At 38.3% G+C, this 14,192-nt stretch overlaps 1 protein-coding gene across 3 annotated transcripts; it reads right to left on the bottom strand.

The window, feature by feature from the left end:
- Positions 1-643: 643 nt before the first annotated feature.
- LOC148852115 (protein RETICULATA-RELATED 6, chloroplastic-like) lies at positions 644-11,277 on the bottom strand. 3 transcript variants are annotated; one of them, XR_016099241.1, is made up of 9 exons: positions 10,639-11,271; positions 6,692-6,856; positions 6,482-6,574; positions 6,288-6,403; positions 4,358-4,456; positions 3,966-4,271; positions 3,681-3,845; positions 1,261-1,741; positions 644-985 (listed from the first exon to the last, which is right to left on the bottom strand). XR_016099241.1 is itself a non-coding variant. In XM_088944685.1 (8 exons), the coding sequence occupies exons 1-8, from the start codon at positions 11,035-11,037 to the stop codon at positions 1,450-1,452; spliced, it is 1,635 nt and encodes a 544-aa protein (XP_088800811.1). In that variant the 5' UTR covers positions 11,038-11,277; the 3' UTR covers positions 1,027-1,449. The 3 variants fall into 3 exon arrangements, 1 of the variants encoding a protein (XP_088800811.1); XR_016099242.1 differs by having other exon boundaries at positions 644-913; XM_088944685.1 differs by lacking the exon at positions 644-985 and having other exon boundaries at positions 1,027-1,741; positions 10,639-11,277.
- Positions 11,278-14,192: the final 2,915 nt, after the last annotated feature.

Below are 14,192 nucleotides of genomic sequence, written 5' to 3'. Positions count from 1 at the left end.
CTCTGACCCCTCCTGTGCCGTCGAAGTGGGTGAATAGAGTGGCAGAGGAAAACGATCAACAGTGATACTGCCTTTATTTGATATCATCCCAGAAAAAATACCCCATTTTAGTGTTATTATATAAAAATAGTATTTTTTTATTGATATTAAGAACAAAAAGTTGCCCTTATCTGCTATCATCCCTAAAGTTTAAGGCAAATATGTGACAGCTGAGCTAGTACAAGGCTGGCCACAACCTTTTTGTACGAGCATGTCGATTAGTTAAACAAGATACGCCCACTTTAATCTTCGAATTTGAAAGGGAATATAGAAAATTTCAAGAAACTGAACAAGGATTGGATATTGGTACCATTCCTGTTTCTATTTGAAACAGTCTTATCCATGCAAACTGATAAAATATGAATCATTTTTAGCTATAAACAGCCTCAAATAATAGTTGTATGCCAATTAGCATTGATCAAGACAATATCTTTGGGGCAGAGAGGGCAAAGATACCAAACACTACCTTCTCTTCTTTGGCTGTGTTTTCTGGTTTCTTGCTTCATCATTAGTCTATGGGGCCATTTGATAATAAAAGTTGCTGATTGACATACAACTATTATTTGAGGGCTGTTTCTGTCCCAAAGATTCAGCCACAACATCATTGTCAAGTTTAGTAAATAATAACTACTTAGCGGTGAATGGAACCACACGAATACATGACAGATTAAACAGACACAAAGTACACCTCTCAACCAAAATCAGATAAGAAACTGCTGGAAAAGAACAAGTCCATAGCAAGAAAATCACTACCCCAAAAAACAAACAAAAGATGCCCACTGGATAAGATTTCTATTTTATTTTATTTTTTTTCTGTTGGAAGTCTTACAGCAGCTAGATATATTGTCCAATAAGCACATATGAGCCAATAATTCTGCAAATATTAAGGCAAAGAGGGAAAAGTTATTTGCTCCTGGCAAACTGTCACACTGCACTAAGCAGAACCCTGAAAAAGAAAATCCAGAATAAAAAAAAAACGAACACATATTTGAGGGCGAAGGCCAAAAACAGGAGACTACATTTATTCAATATTTGCCTCAAAAGGGTTTGGATTCCGAAATGAAACCCGTGCCACAATTTACACAAACAATAGGCAACAGAAATTTCCCCTCATTGGTGGGAAAAATTCTCATCCCCTATTTCTAAATAGAAATTTAAAACTTAGAAATCTATTGCATCAAACTAATGACTAAGCTGGAAAAAAATGCTACGATTTGATACCTCTCTCTATATGCCTCTCCTTACAATTGTCAAAAGCACGCAATTCAAGCATCTTCTGCTTTGGCAGCAAAAAAATCACCATCCACACAACTGGTGTGTTGCTTTTACTTCCATCAACTGCAGTACTTCCTGTTCATTGGATGTTCCTCAGGGTACAAAATTGGTCTTTGATGTCATGAAGAGAGTTTACTAAGCTGAACTTGCATTGACTTTCTTCCTGACAATTCTCTTTCTCCGTGTTTTGGGTGGTGGAGAAGCCTCCCCTTCAGCAACAGAATCACCCTTCCCCTGCTTTATGCCTAGGAGTCCTAGCCCAGAAATAACAGCATTCTTTGAAATGAACCACTTTGAAGAAGGATTTGCAACAGCTTCAGATGGTCGGTTGTATGCCTTCAACAGGTTGTCTGACTGAACCAGTGGATCTGCCTCTATTCCAAGCCAACCCAACTTTGATGTCTCTCCAATTTGAACATTCAGAATCCTGCATTTGATACATAACAATATTATATTGAAGAATATTTTCTTTATTTTTTTATAAAATGGACAAGATTCCACACAAGATGGGGGGTAGTGCATTCCCAGAAATCAAGACTAATTGAAGCATATTTTCTTATGACAGCATAGATCTACAAATTTTACATCTTATGCTTGATCTCTCTCATTCTTTATATATAGTTGTTTTTTTATCAGTGATACGTAGTTGATGAATAAAAGAACATTGATACTAATTTAGGGTGTCTTATGTAAGGAGACTGCTTTGAGTACTGGAACAGTGCATTGATTGGACATTCATACATGCTTCAAAGATACTGATGAACTGAAGCAGACAAATATCAGTCTATCCGTCATGGAGAGTAGTCCTAGACCTTACAATCAGTGTAATTCTATAACTTAATCAGCAGACATTGGTCCCTTGGTTCACTGTTGTGGAGAGTTGTGCACATTAGTTGTTTTTTAGATAGTAAAAAGAAAATATTATTAATGAAAAGAAAAATATTACAATCTGAACAGGTGTCTAGGTAACACCGGTTATCATACAAGATAACCTGGTGCACATTATTTTGGTACCTGCTTAGGTCCCATAAAAGATATTTACAGGCACTAAGTTGTCACTTGATAGAAAATCCTAACAACAGGCTGGGTAGTTTTATTCATTAAGCCACATCCCTAGCTCAGCCAATGTGGCTGCCAAAACATCAGCAAGAGTGCAACTGGAGTTTTTTCTTTTCATTTTTTATTTGCTCATCATAAGGAGACATTTGTACTGGGGTCTTAGTAATAGAAGAGGGAGTTACTAATAGGAAAATCAGAATCAATATTAGAAAAGCAAATCCATAAAAAAGAAATGGTAAAGCCATAGGTGGAAAGAAGATTTAGAACAATAATAATTGCTCAATATTCTCACTAAGATAAGTCACTCCAGAGAAGTACTGCACAAATGGATAAATTTTAGAGGTTAGGACAATATTAATTGAATTATAACATTACTATCTAGATTTGTAACTTTCTATTAGCACCACAAAATAGTAAAAGAAAAGGTAAAGCATTGCCATAAATACATAATATAAACTCACATAGAAAAATTAGGGTACATTTGGTTCTTAGGAATAGGCACCTAGAATCAGAAACGGAATGGCCCAATCTGATTCCAATCATTTGGTTGATCAGAATGGGATTCCCATTCCCATTCTAGGCAGAATGGGATTATGGCCATTCCCAGCTTCCGGCACCCCCCCAAGGAATGTGATTCACATTCCATCTCCCCCTTCTCCCTATTTTTTTGACAAAAGAAAACCATTTGATCCAAACCCCTAATCAACCAAAGTCCTCACCGTTTCACAGGCATTCCTCCCACGAGGTAAGACCAGTCGCCAGCCGGTTGTCCTTCCCCTGTATCTCTATTGTCCTTCCTCTTCTTTCTCCCTTCTTCTCTCTTCTTCCATCCCCTCTTCTTTTTCTCCCTCTTCCTCCTCCCCTCTCCTCTCTCCCCCTCTTCTTCCAAACCAAAGCCCAGTTCAACAAAGTTGGAATCTGTCCCCTTTATCCTTATGTGCTTTTCTTTTCATTGTTTTTCATATTTTCTCCATGTAGTACTTGTTAACAGGTTGCCAATGTGCATATTTATTAAAAAATACAATAAGTGGACTGTTTTTGAAGTTCTTTAATAGGGGAAAATTGGAAATTTTGGCTGATTCTGATTCAGGAATAGGTGATTCCGATTCCTGGGAATTCCGACTCCAATCCTGTCCACGAACCAAATGAACCCTTATATTTTATGCTAATACTTGGATCATCTTTAAATGTAACATTAATGCTTGGGAAGGCAAGACAAGGGAACATAAAAGAACAATCACATGAAAACCACCTGAACAACTGCCAAGATAAGATTTATAAAGATGATAGCTTCAGCAGAACCACACCTCAATGTTGTGCTAAAGAACAGTGCTACTCCAATAACATCAAAATAGTTTATTGTGGATCTGTCAATTCCACATAACAGCTGGTACCGTAAGTTTGCATAAAGTCCCAAGAAAGCCCCATAACCAAGAGCATTGGTACTCACAGTTGGAATTGTCACAGATAACCTGCCAGATAAAGCAATCATAACTAAGATAAATAGTTCTAGAAGAGTGGCTCAATTCAACAAATGGAATTAACCAAAAATAAATAATATTAAGGGAAACATTGCCAACTAAATGGTTTACCTTCCTTCCTTCTTACTAGCAGAAAGTTTTGACAAAGCACCCTGGGCTGCTCCAGCAGTTAAACCAAGCATACACAACTCTGCAGCCTTGTAGAAGAAAGAATGAATTCTCTTTTGCAAGTCAAATTCTCGGAGGGGATAGCTTTTCTCAAAAATGTTGTTTGGAAGCTTCTGCAGTGTATTTTGCAAGTCAAACCGAAAAGTATTCCCATACGAACGGCAAGGAGCAAGAGACCAAACAACAATAGCATTGCATGCTGATACTGTTAGCACATTAAGAAGTGCCAGATCCCATTCCTGCTTTATCCTATAATTGAAACAATGCACAAAGACATACACTGAATGATTACCAGATAAGATGCAATATACATTTCTATGAAGGTGAAAATTTACCTTTCTTTTCGACTCTTCAGCTCCCACCAAACAGAACAACCAATTGTAGTAGCTTGCTCTAAAAGAAGCTTATACAAGAAGGCTGGATCTGCAATCATCCTGCTTGATAAATTATGAATCAATTACCAACGGAATAGTTAAAACATTGAATAAGATGTAGACAACTCAAAAACGGTAACAAACTAAAGACAATATAAATGTGATGAAGTCTTGAAGAATTAAATGAACTTAGAGAACATGTTATTTTGTGCTCAATTCTGTTAATGTGTCATGAGAATTATAATGTACAAAATTTTCGCATGGGTGAATGCTCACATTGATTCTTTCCTTCACATGATATTGCACTAAGAATCCTATATAGCCAATGTACCACATCAAACTAACTTTACAATATGAGTTCCTACAGGTGAATCTCCAATTTGGAATTGAAGCAGCATGCACCTTATAAACATACAAAAGGCTACATATATAGCCAAATGTATCTAACATAAAAACAATTATTAGTAAAGGTTGACTTCATTGATTGCTTTATATTCCTTTTCCTTTCTTCTATCTTCGTCATCACAATTAACACAGCAAGATTGCATTGATTCAGGGGAATCACAAAAACAGTGATCTAAAAAATTTTTGTGGTTAGAAAATTAGCGAAAGCATTTTATAAGCTCAATTAAAAGAAACAACATAATCTCTGATCACCTTTTTTTTTTGAGCACTGAGCCCTAATCAAACATACCTCTATGTAATATATACTAGAGAATAACAATTTACCAGGTAGAAGTCTTATTAACTCAGAGATGGTATCTACTAGAGACCAATAGTCTAACAGCTTTATCCATTTCCATGATAAATTCAAAGAAACAAACCCTGCTAGATCTATTAGCCTACAGTATTTGCCCAAAATACTAATCAGCACATCATAGTTGTCAAGGCGACGCCTAGGCGACAAGGCGCCCTTTGAGGCTCGCCTCGCCTCGCCTAATCGCCTAGCAGTTTTATACTTCCTACTATAAAACACTATTTTATTCATTCTTTTTTGAGATTATAAATATAAAATAGACATTATTAAACTAAAATAATCATTTTGTCTGTTTATATACTAATTTATTTTTATTATTTTCTTATTTATTAGGGTTTAATCAACACAAACATTGCTAAATGCTGTATTGAACCTTCAAAGACTTAAAAACCTGAACCAATAAGGAAGAACTTAAAATTTTATTTAATCAGCACATTTTCCTCTTCCATATATTCTTCTTCTACTTCTTCTTCTTCTTCTTCTTGTTCTTCTTCTTCTTGTTCTTGTTCTTCTTCTTCTTCTACTGATACTTTTTATTTTCTTCTTTTCCTATAACAAAAATAAGGGTTCAGCCCCTATATTTTTTGAATTTTATTTTCCTTCTTCCTTTTCTTCTCATGAATATGTTGATTTTCTATACTTTAATATGAAATTTATACTTTTCTTATGAAAATCATGAATAATTATTAAAGAATTATGGTTATGGTACCTAGGGAACTACCCTAGGATCTATATTTTTAACATAAAAAATCCATCGCCTAGGCGACTAAGCGACAAGGCGCCCCCCAGTCGCCTAGCCTCGCCTTGGTGCCTTGAAAACTATGCAGCACATTATCATCAGACTTGGCAATTCATTTATTAAACTTCTTTATGGAAGAACTATACTTTCTTAATTTCCTTTTCAATTCAAGACCATGCAAAGAAAGTTGTCAGTAATTTTTAACTGGCCTTTTGTGCTTTCCTATTCAGCATAGAACGGTTACGCAACTAATACACACTTACACAGATAATGAGATAACGTTGTAATTAAATTCAGGTAGATGCATATTCATCTATATACCTTTATGGATTATGGGACGGACATTCAACATATCTATACATTCACATGATTACAAAAATTCAATATCAATTTACCTCCCAATGAATTCCCTAGAAACTCCTCCTGGAAGAGCTCGAGAAATAAATCTAGCAGTAGTTGGCCTTGCATTGATTGTGAGGAACCTCACCATTTGAGCGGAACTCACCAAACCCTGAAGTGAAAATTACAATCAGTTTCTCATTTAGTCTTTTTTGGTTCCTTCAAATTAAATCACAGAAACCACATTTACCATTTCATATGCTTGACGGAGTCCAGCAGGCAAATCCATCATCGTTTTATGCCACTCATGCAAAACTGCATCTACAAATTTTCGATCAAAAAGCTGCAACAAGAGAGACAAATCATTAAAGCAATCAACTTTCTAAGTACATATACTTAGATAGAAGAAAGCACCTAGCTTTTCATGAATAAAAGAAAGAGCAGAATAGGTATTGGTAACCTCTTCAAAGACAAGCCGCATCCTAAACAATCCACCCTCATCTCCTTCATCTCCATCATCAAAGTCACCAATGTAATCATCATCATCACCACCATCATCACCACCATCACCACCACCATGATTAATTTTCTTGCCAATGTCTCCACCCCCTCCTCCAATTGCAGTCTACAGTATTCCAAGAACTAGAGTTAGCTTCCATGTATTCAAAACAACTCATATGAAGTAACCTGTGTAGCTACCTCAAAGTCACTTTCAGGTATTAACAGATATCTTGTATTAATCCAAAATCAATTTAAAAATCTTCCAAGGCAAGAATTGAAGTTTTAATTATTGCAGGAATTCTACAGAAGATAAGTACAATTTTGTTACATTTAGAACATACATGCAGAATGTAATCTTTAGGTACCATGCAATCCTATACACATGAAAGACAACATGTTCCGAAAACAATGGTTTCAAAGCCTTATAAAAAATGCTGCGTGAAAAATCTAAAGATGATAAATTCAAGGATGCAATTAGAGTGATGATGTTATACTGGAACCAAATGGCTCCAATTTGGTACTTGTAAATTAAGCATTTTATCTCCACATCATAGTTTATGAAGTGGCTATTATGCAACAGCATCTTCATTAATATTAATTTTAACAGTGGATATGGCTTTAAATAGAACGGATTGGCAAAACAGGATTCATGTAGCCAACTCCGTATAGTTGGGATAAGGCTTGGACAATGATGATGATGATCTTCATTAATATTAATATTGAAATAATAGTAATTGGTTAATGGTTATGCTCTTTAGGAAAAGAAGGTTCATGTGTGGCCATAGACAACACTTTTTTATCCTTAATAAATCAGAAAAAAAAATCAAGCAGTACAGAAATTCCTCCTCATAGGGAGAATAGGACCCATCTGTGGCTTACCCAGCCAAACTACAAATAAAGCCCAACAATTTATACAGTAGGGTAGACCAAAATACAAGTTATGATACCTACATATAGATATTGCTACAAACATGGATACAGGAAACAGAGATATGGCTTTCTGTGTTAAACTCTGGAAACTGATAAAGGTACAAGTATCCCAACAATATGATTATATCATGGTTCTATATCTGGTTTTTGAAATAAAGTGTCACCTCTAAAGGCTTATGTCTTGCCAACTTTTATTTAAATTTCCAACATATACAGATTTTTTATAGTATTGATGTTTTTATTGGTTATAGTATAGTTTGTTTAAACACAAAAATTTACATATTTTAGTAGTGTTAATGTTATGGAGTATACCAGTGTTCATGCAATATCTAGTGTCATATCAGGTGCATATCATGTCCCACACTGGTAAAGTAGGCATGTTTAGGTAGCCAAGTATCAAAAATACAAATCCACCTATGAACTCCCCCTTTTGCAAACAAGTCACCAAGAGATTTTTAATCTTTTAACCCATTTTAGCAAGGCATTTGTACTTGTAGATGGAGATCTTGCTTCCCCAATTGTATGTCATAGGACCCAGGGTCACAGGGTCCATTATCTTCATTTGACGTCCAACTCATCATCACTTGAGAATCTCCCTTAGCCTCCAGAAAAGATATAGTATGAGATATAAAACCTTTAGTCCTTGAAGGAATGATAGTATACTAAGCTCTCAAGGCATCCGTACCTATCAACCTGAATAGACTTGTAAATTTTGATTTTGGATTGCACCACCTATTTCAAATCTTCTCATGATTCCAATGGAGCAACAATTGAAGCATGGCCACAGAGATTACTTTCTCCATTTTTACTTCTCTACAAGTTAGATAACTGCATGTTCATAAAAATGGGTTTGTTTTGGTGGATTTATAGGTTTAATTTAAGAGTTCTGTTCTGAACAAAGATGTTCATTTTAAGGTCAGAAGAAGGTTTTTTTTTTTTCTATTATAAAGATAAATTCCATTTAAAGAAAAAGGATTACAAGAATAAAATGAAGAGGTTTCTCCTTTACAAAAGGAAACAGAGAAACAACAAAAAGAATACAAAAAAAAACAAAAAACAAAAACCAAACCCATTGATTACGTAATACACATCCTCTGTAATAAATATCCAAAATCCCAAATAGACCACAAATCAATGCTCAATGCTTCTCAATGAATATCCTCAAACTCTGGATGCACTAATAACCACTCCGAAAACATTGAGAATATTTCAGCCACAATTCTTCTATTGAATTGCTGCTTGACTTAAAAAATGTAACCATTCCTTTCTTTCTAAATCTCCCATAACACCAATTCTTCTATTGAATTGCTGATTGCATTAACAAATGTAACCATTCCTTTCTTTCTAAATGTCCCAAAACACCACAAAAGAGATGATGCTCCAAACAGTTTTGCTCTCTACGCTAGAAAGTGGTGGCTAAATATCTCACGTTTACAACTAGGACTAAAAAGTGGACTTCTAAATAATCAAGAAAATAAAACTAATGAAATTCACTAAACTAAAAGTTAACAGAGAAGTCTTACACAAATCCAAGTTAACAGTGAAAAGAAAACCCTTGGTTTTAGAGAAGTCTTGCAGTAATCCAACTAATGACAACTACCATGGAAATGATGATCTCATGTATTTTCATACTAAACTTCCTATCTGGGCAGATGAGCTCTTCAAATACACATCTAGAGACTCATACAATTACTTCAAACCACCGTGCGATCTTTTATCAGTAAGCAATGTAAAGTTTCAGCCGTGGAGAAGTCCTTTTCTTTGTTCGTTTTTTTTTTTTTTTTTGGTAATAGAAATACCACTTCTTGGAGATACCTTTACCTTATTGATCAAAAAAAGGAAGTACCACTTCTTGGTACATTAATTTCCTCCCTTGAATCATGATAAAAACAGAACCATGTTAGCTTTCGAAGGGCTAATACTTCCTAAAATCACACAACAATATCTTTAAAGATAACATTATAGCCTACAGCCCCTACCTCCACCCCTCAATTACCCAGAGGACAAACTGGTTCTTCAAAGGAGGTTTACTAGATGCTTAATTTTCTGAAAGATACTTAATTAGTAGTTTTAAAAATTCATGAGGCTTAAACCTTGCAGAATATGTTACATGTGCATGAGTCGATACTAGGTAGGGAGTGGTAGTTGCAGTCAGTGGGATAAAAGCCCATGAATACGTGGGGTCTCACTAAGAAATGGGATATAGAGATGAGTTAATAAGAGTCCTAGGATTATGGTCAGACCCATGGATGTGTTTCATGTTGAGTCAAATTCGGGTAGTGGGCTCGTTAGGTGTCAATTGGGCTGAGACCTGAGAATCAGTCAAGAGCCAGTTTCCTAGTTAGTCAGTCATTAGTTGAGCGTTGTGTTTGAAGTTATGTATTTATCTGATGTTTATCAGTTGTATTGACACGTTGAATTAGTTAATGAAATCTTGTTGGAGTCAGTCTGATGGTGATCTCTAGCAATCACCTTTTCTCTCGCTAAAGTCATCGAGACATGGGGATGGAAAACCTTGAGGTAATCCAAACAAAAATGCCTCATGGTGCAGTTTTGATGTTTTGGAGGCTCAATTGTGATGCATATATCAACTGCAAACCTAATCCCTCGAGGCTCGCCTGATATGCCTGGGCCATGACGCTTCTTCCATTTCGATCTTCAAAGAAACGATTTATCCCCTTCTTCCATTTCCATCTTCAATAGCGGAAATTAGGAACCCAAGTTTCTATTGAAATGAATAATATTTTTTCCAGAAAAAAAAAATCAATTAGTTTTGTTAGTATGCCATAAATTAAGCAAGAAAATATTTTGCTAGCCCTACAATATCGAGGAAATAGATATAGGAGTTAATATTGCAAATTGGTCAGTTCATAAACATTTAGAAAACAAGTTAAGTCAGACTAGGATTCTAGTTTAGAGCAAATTAGAAATAACCAGCAAGAAGAAAAATAATGAAAACCGAATTCAAAAAGTGACCTCAGGGCTAGATTTCGTTTGCTTCGAGGACAAATCCAGCTTCGACTTCTCGAGAGTCACAGCTCCAAAAGCACCATATTGACCTTTCATAACAGGTGCAACCATAGAAGAAGAAGACGCTGAAGTCGAGGAAGAAGAGGAGCCCACATCGGAATCCGGCGAGATTTTGAAGCAGCGCTCAAGGTAAGCTCTGGGGTCCGACTCCACCAAAGCAGAAGAAGCTTTAATCTCCAGAACCGCCATCCGTGGCTTTCCAAAGGAGACAGAGGGAGATGGGGTTCGGCATGGAACAAAGAGAGAAGGGTGGGAATGAGGAGATGGCGAATTTGAAAGGGTTTTGTTGGTAATCTGAGAGTTCAGAAGCATAATCTGGGCGGTTTGAAATACGGTGTGAAACATCTTTTCTATCTTTTGCTTCTTTTCAGGCGGCCCTTTCTTGTTCAGCTTTCATGATAACAAGTGAGAGAGAAATTCTCTGAAACTGAAGAGAGAGTGCAGAGCGACTGAGCGAGGACCGTCTCTCTAATGACCAGCCTGGAGAGGGAGAGAGAGAGAGAGAGAGAGAGGAAGAGGGAGAGTAGCAGAGCCTCTCGCTCATTTGATAGAGAACGGCGAGTGGACCAACCCCATCCTTACAAATACGTTCATTTTTTTTTCTTTTGTTATTTAGAATTTAGATTAAAAATACGGGAAAAATTTATGATTACTATAATTTGGGTTAGTGCCACTTAGTCATTAGTTATGTATATCATGTGATAATTGAAACGCATCATTACCATTCCTTTGCAAAATTGTACCAAAAACGTATGTTTTAGAGGAAGAAGATGATGAGTAGTGTTTTAGTTTTAAGAAGGCATTTGGATGGCCGATAAAGAAAATTAGATTATACCCGAAGAGTATTTGTATCTTTTCACATGCCATCAAATACTGGATTGGTACATTTTAAGGGGATGTTTGGTATTAGTGTCGTTTTTTCGAAAAACAATGCCATGTCGATGTTCCCACTGCAAAGTTGTTCGGTTCAGGCGTTTTAAAGAAAAAGGGGAAAAATCAGCAATGCCTCATAAATCGAAATCTCCTTGATGCACGATTTATCCATCGGTGAGTTGTTGCTCCTGATGAAGGGTGATTTGGCCCGACCTAGTAATAGGGGGACACATGGACACGACCTAACTAGTCAGATGACAGCTCAACCCGACATGCCAAGTCCACAATAGATCGAGCTCAGATAATCAAACCACCTCGGGACGAGTTCACCTTGGTGTAAAGTCACATCAGGACCACCTCGGTTCCAAGGTACTTCGGTGTTCTCCCTAGGTCGGATCTAAAGAGCACTAGCTCGGGTAATACTAACAGATCACTACATGGCAACCTCGAAGATCTCCCCATCAAATTCCAAGTCTTGCAGGGTCACACCTTGTAACGGTAAGCCTTATCTCCTCTCCGCCCGAGTCGGAGTCTGGCCACAGACTCCAGGCGAGGCCCTTCCGTTCACGGCAGCCAACATCAGCAGTCCGAGCCGCTCCGTGCCAGAACGATACCCGACCACACAGAGGTCAGCAACACCAATGCGAAGCCGGTCAAGAAGCAACAAAGAAGGCATTGTAAGGCTCGCCGAACTACAGTTCCAAGCCAGCTCACCGGTCCTACTCAAACTAAGTAGCTAAAAGGTAAAGAGGAGGCGAGCTCAGAAGCCACAAAGACTGCTCCCTTCCTCTCCGGGTCATCCCCCTTTGTCCACTGAGCTCCTGGCGACCCCAATGCCAAAGGACTTCAAAGTGCCTCCGCTGGACAAGTACAACGGATCGTTCAATCTACATGACCACGTGGACTCATTCCAGTCCCAGATGCATCTAGCTGGGACTAACGAGTCATGCATGTGCGTTGCCTTCTCCACGACATTTAAAGGGGTAGCTCGCACATGGTACAGGAACCTCGCGCTAGGGATGATCAAAAGCTGGGCACAATCCATGCAAATGCTCACCTCGCACTTCATCACCAGCAAAAAGTGCCCGAGGTCTCAAGAAAGCCTCCTCAGCATAGTCCAAAGAGAAGGGTAGTCGATCCAAAGCTACATAAAACGCTTCAACGACACATGTTTACAGATCCCTGACCTAGATCCCGTGTAAGACTCACGGCAGCAAAGAGAGGAATTACTCACAAGGAATTCAAGTGGCACGTGGTAGCCAACAAGCCCAAGGACATCACTGAATTCCTCAAGATCGCTGACCCGTTCATCGGGACAGATGAGGAGATGAACCAGAAGAGCGAAAATCCAGTGGAAAAAAGAAAAAGAGAAGGTGACAACTCAAATAACGGTGGTAGTAAACGAAGACAAAGCAAATCCCCGACCAGGGGAGAAAACAAGTCTGGGAGCCGATCTCCTTCACGATCCCATAAGTCATGTCGGCATTCCCGAACTCCGCTGGTTGAAAGGACAAGCTACACGCCCCTCAACGCGAAGTGGGGAGAGATTCTTATGGCGATCAGAGATGCCTCCTATGTGAAGTGGCCACCTCGGTTGAGGGGAGACCCTGCCACTAGAAATAATAATGTATACTGTCATTTTCATAAAGACCACGATCATAGTACCAAAAACTGTAGAAATCTCTACAACGAAATCGAAGAGCTCATCCGTTGCGGATATTTAAAAAATTTTGTACAAAAAGAAAATAAAAAACAAGCAGATCGGTAGGAGGAGCAAAGAAGAAATGTTATTGAGTCCAGCAGTAGGCAGAGTGAGCAGCTGAAGAGACAGTTACTAGAAGAAAGACCGTTCCGTAGAGTAATCAACATGATTACTGGTGGATCCATCACCGCGGGCTGCACCTCAGCAGCGGGGAAAACCTCAGTTCACGAATTGGAACATAAAGAGCAGAATCCACCAAAGTGACCTAGGCTCGAAGACCCCAGATATTTTACAAAAGATGATGCACGCGGGATTCAGTACCCCCACGATGACACACTGGTAAATGACTTTGAAGTAAAGCGCGTCCTAGTGGATTCAGGCAATTCAACTGACATCTTGTTCAAGGATGCCTTCGACAAGCTCCAGCTCTAGGAAGGCGATATCAAGCCCACAAGTACTCCTCTGATAGGCTTCAGTGGAGAAAAAGTCAGGCCTCTAGGGTGAGTCATAGTACCTGTAGAGGTTGACATGTGGCCTAACATTGCGAGGTTCGAACACACTTTCTTGGTGGCCGCGACTCCCTCCCCACGCACTTTGCACAGTGGTATCCACCTACTACTTGGCCATGAAGTTCCCTACGGACTATGGAGTAGGGGTAGTGCGAGGCGACCAGCTCGAGTCTCGCAAATGCTATGTCGCTGCCCTCAAAGGGAAAGCCAAACAAGCGGATGATATTGAGCTCGAGCGACCTATGGAGTATGCCAAGGAGCAAGCCACACCCATAGAAGAGACAGTCCATATTCCGATCTCAGTAGAAGATCCAACTAGAACCCTCCAAATCGGCGTATCGATCGAGGAACCACTCCGTTCTCAGCTGGTAAGTTTTTTAATTAAAAATTTAGATGTATTTGCATGGTCAGGGTAG

This window comes from Nelumbo lutea, chromosome 5, assembly GCF_056320005.1.
Source record: "Nelumbo lutea isolate HS-2025 chromosome 5, American lotus-T2T, whole genome shotgun sequence".
Classification (NCBI taxonomy): domain Eukaryota; kingdom Viridiplantae; phylum Streptophyta; class Magnoliopsida; order Proteales; family Nelumbonaceae; genus Nelumbo; species Nelumbo lutea.
This window is presented reverse-complemented; position numbering and strand designations above follow the sequence as displayed.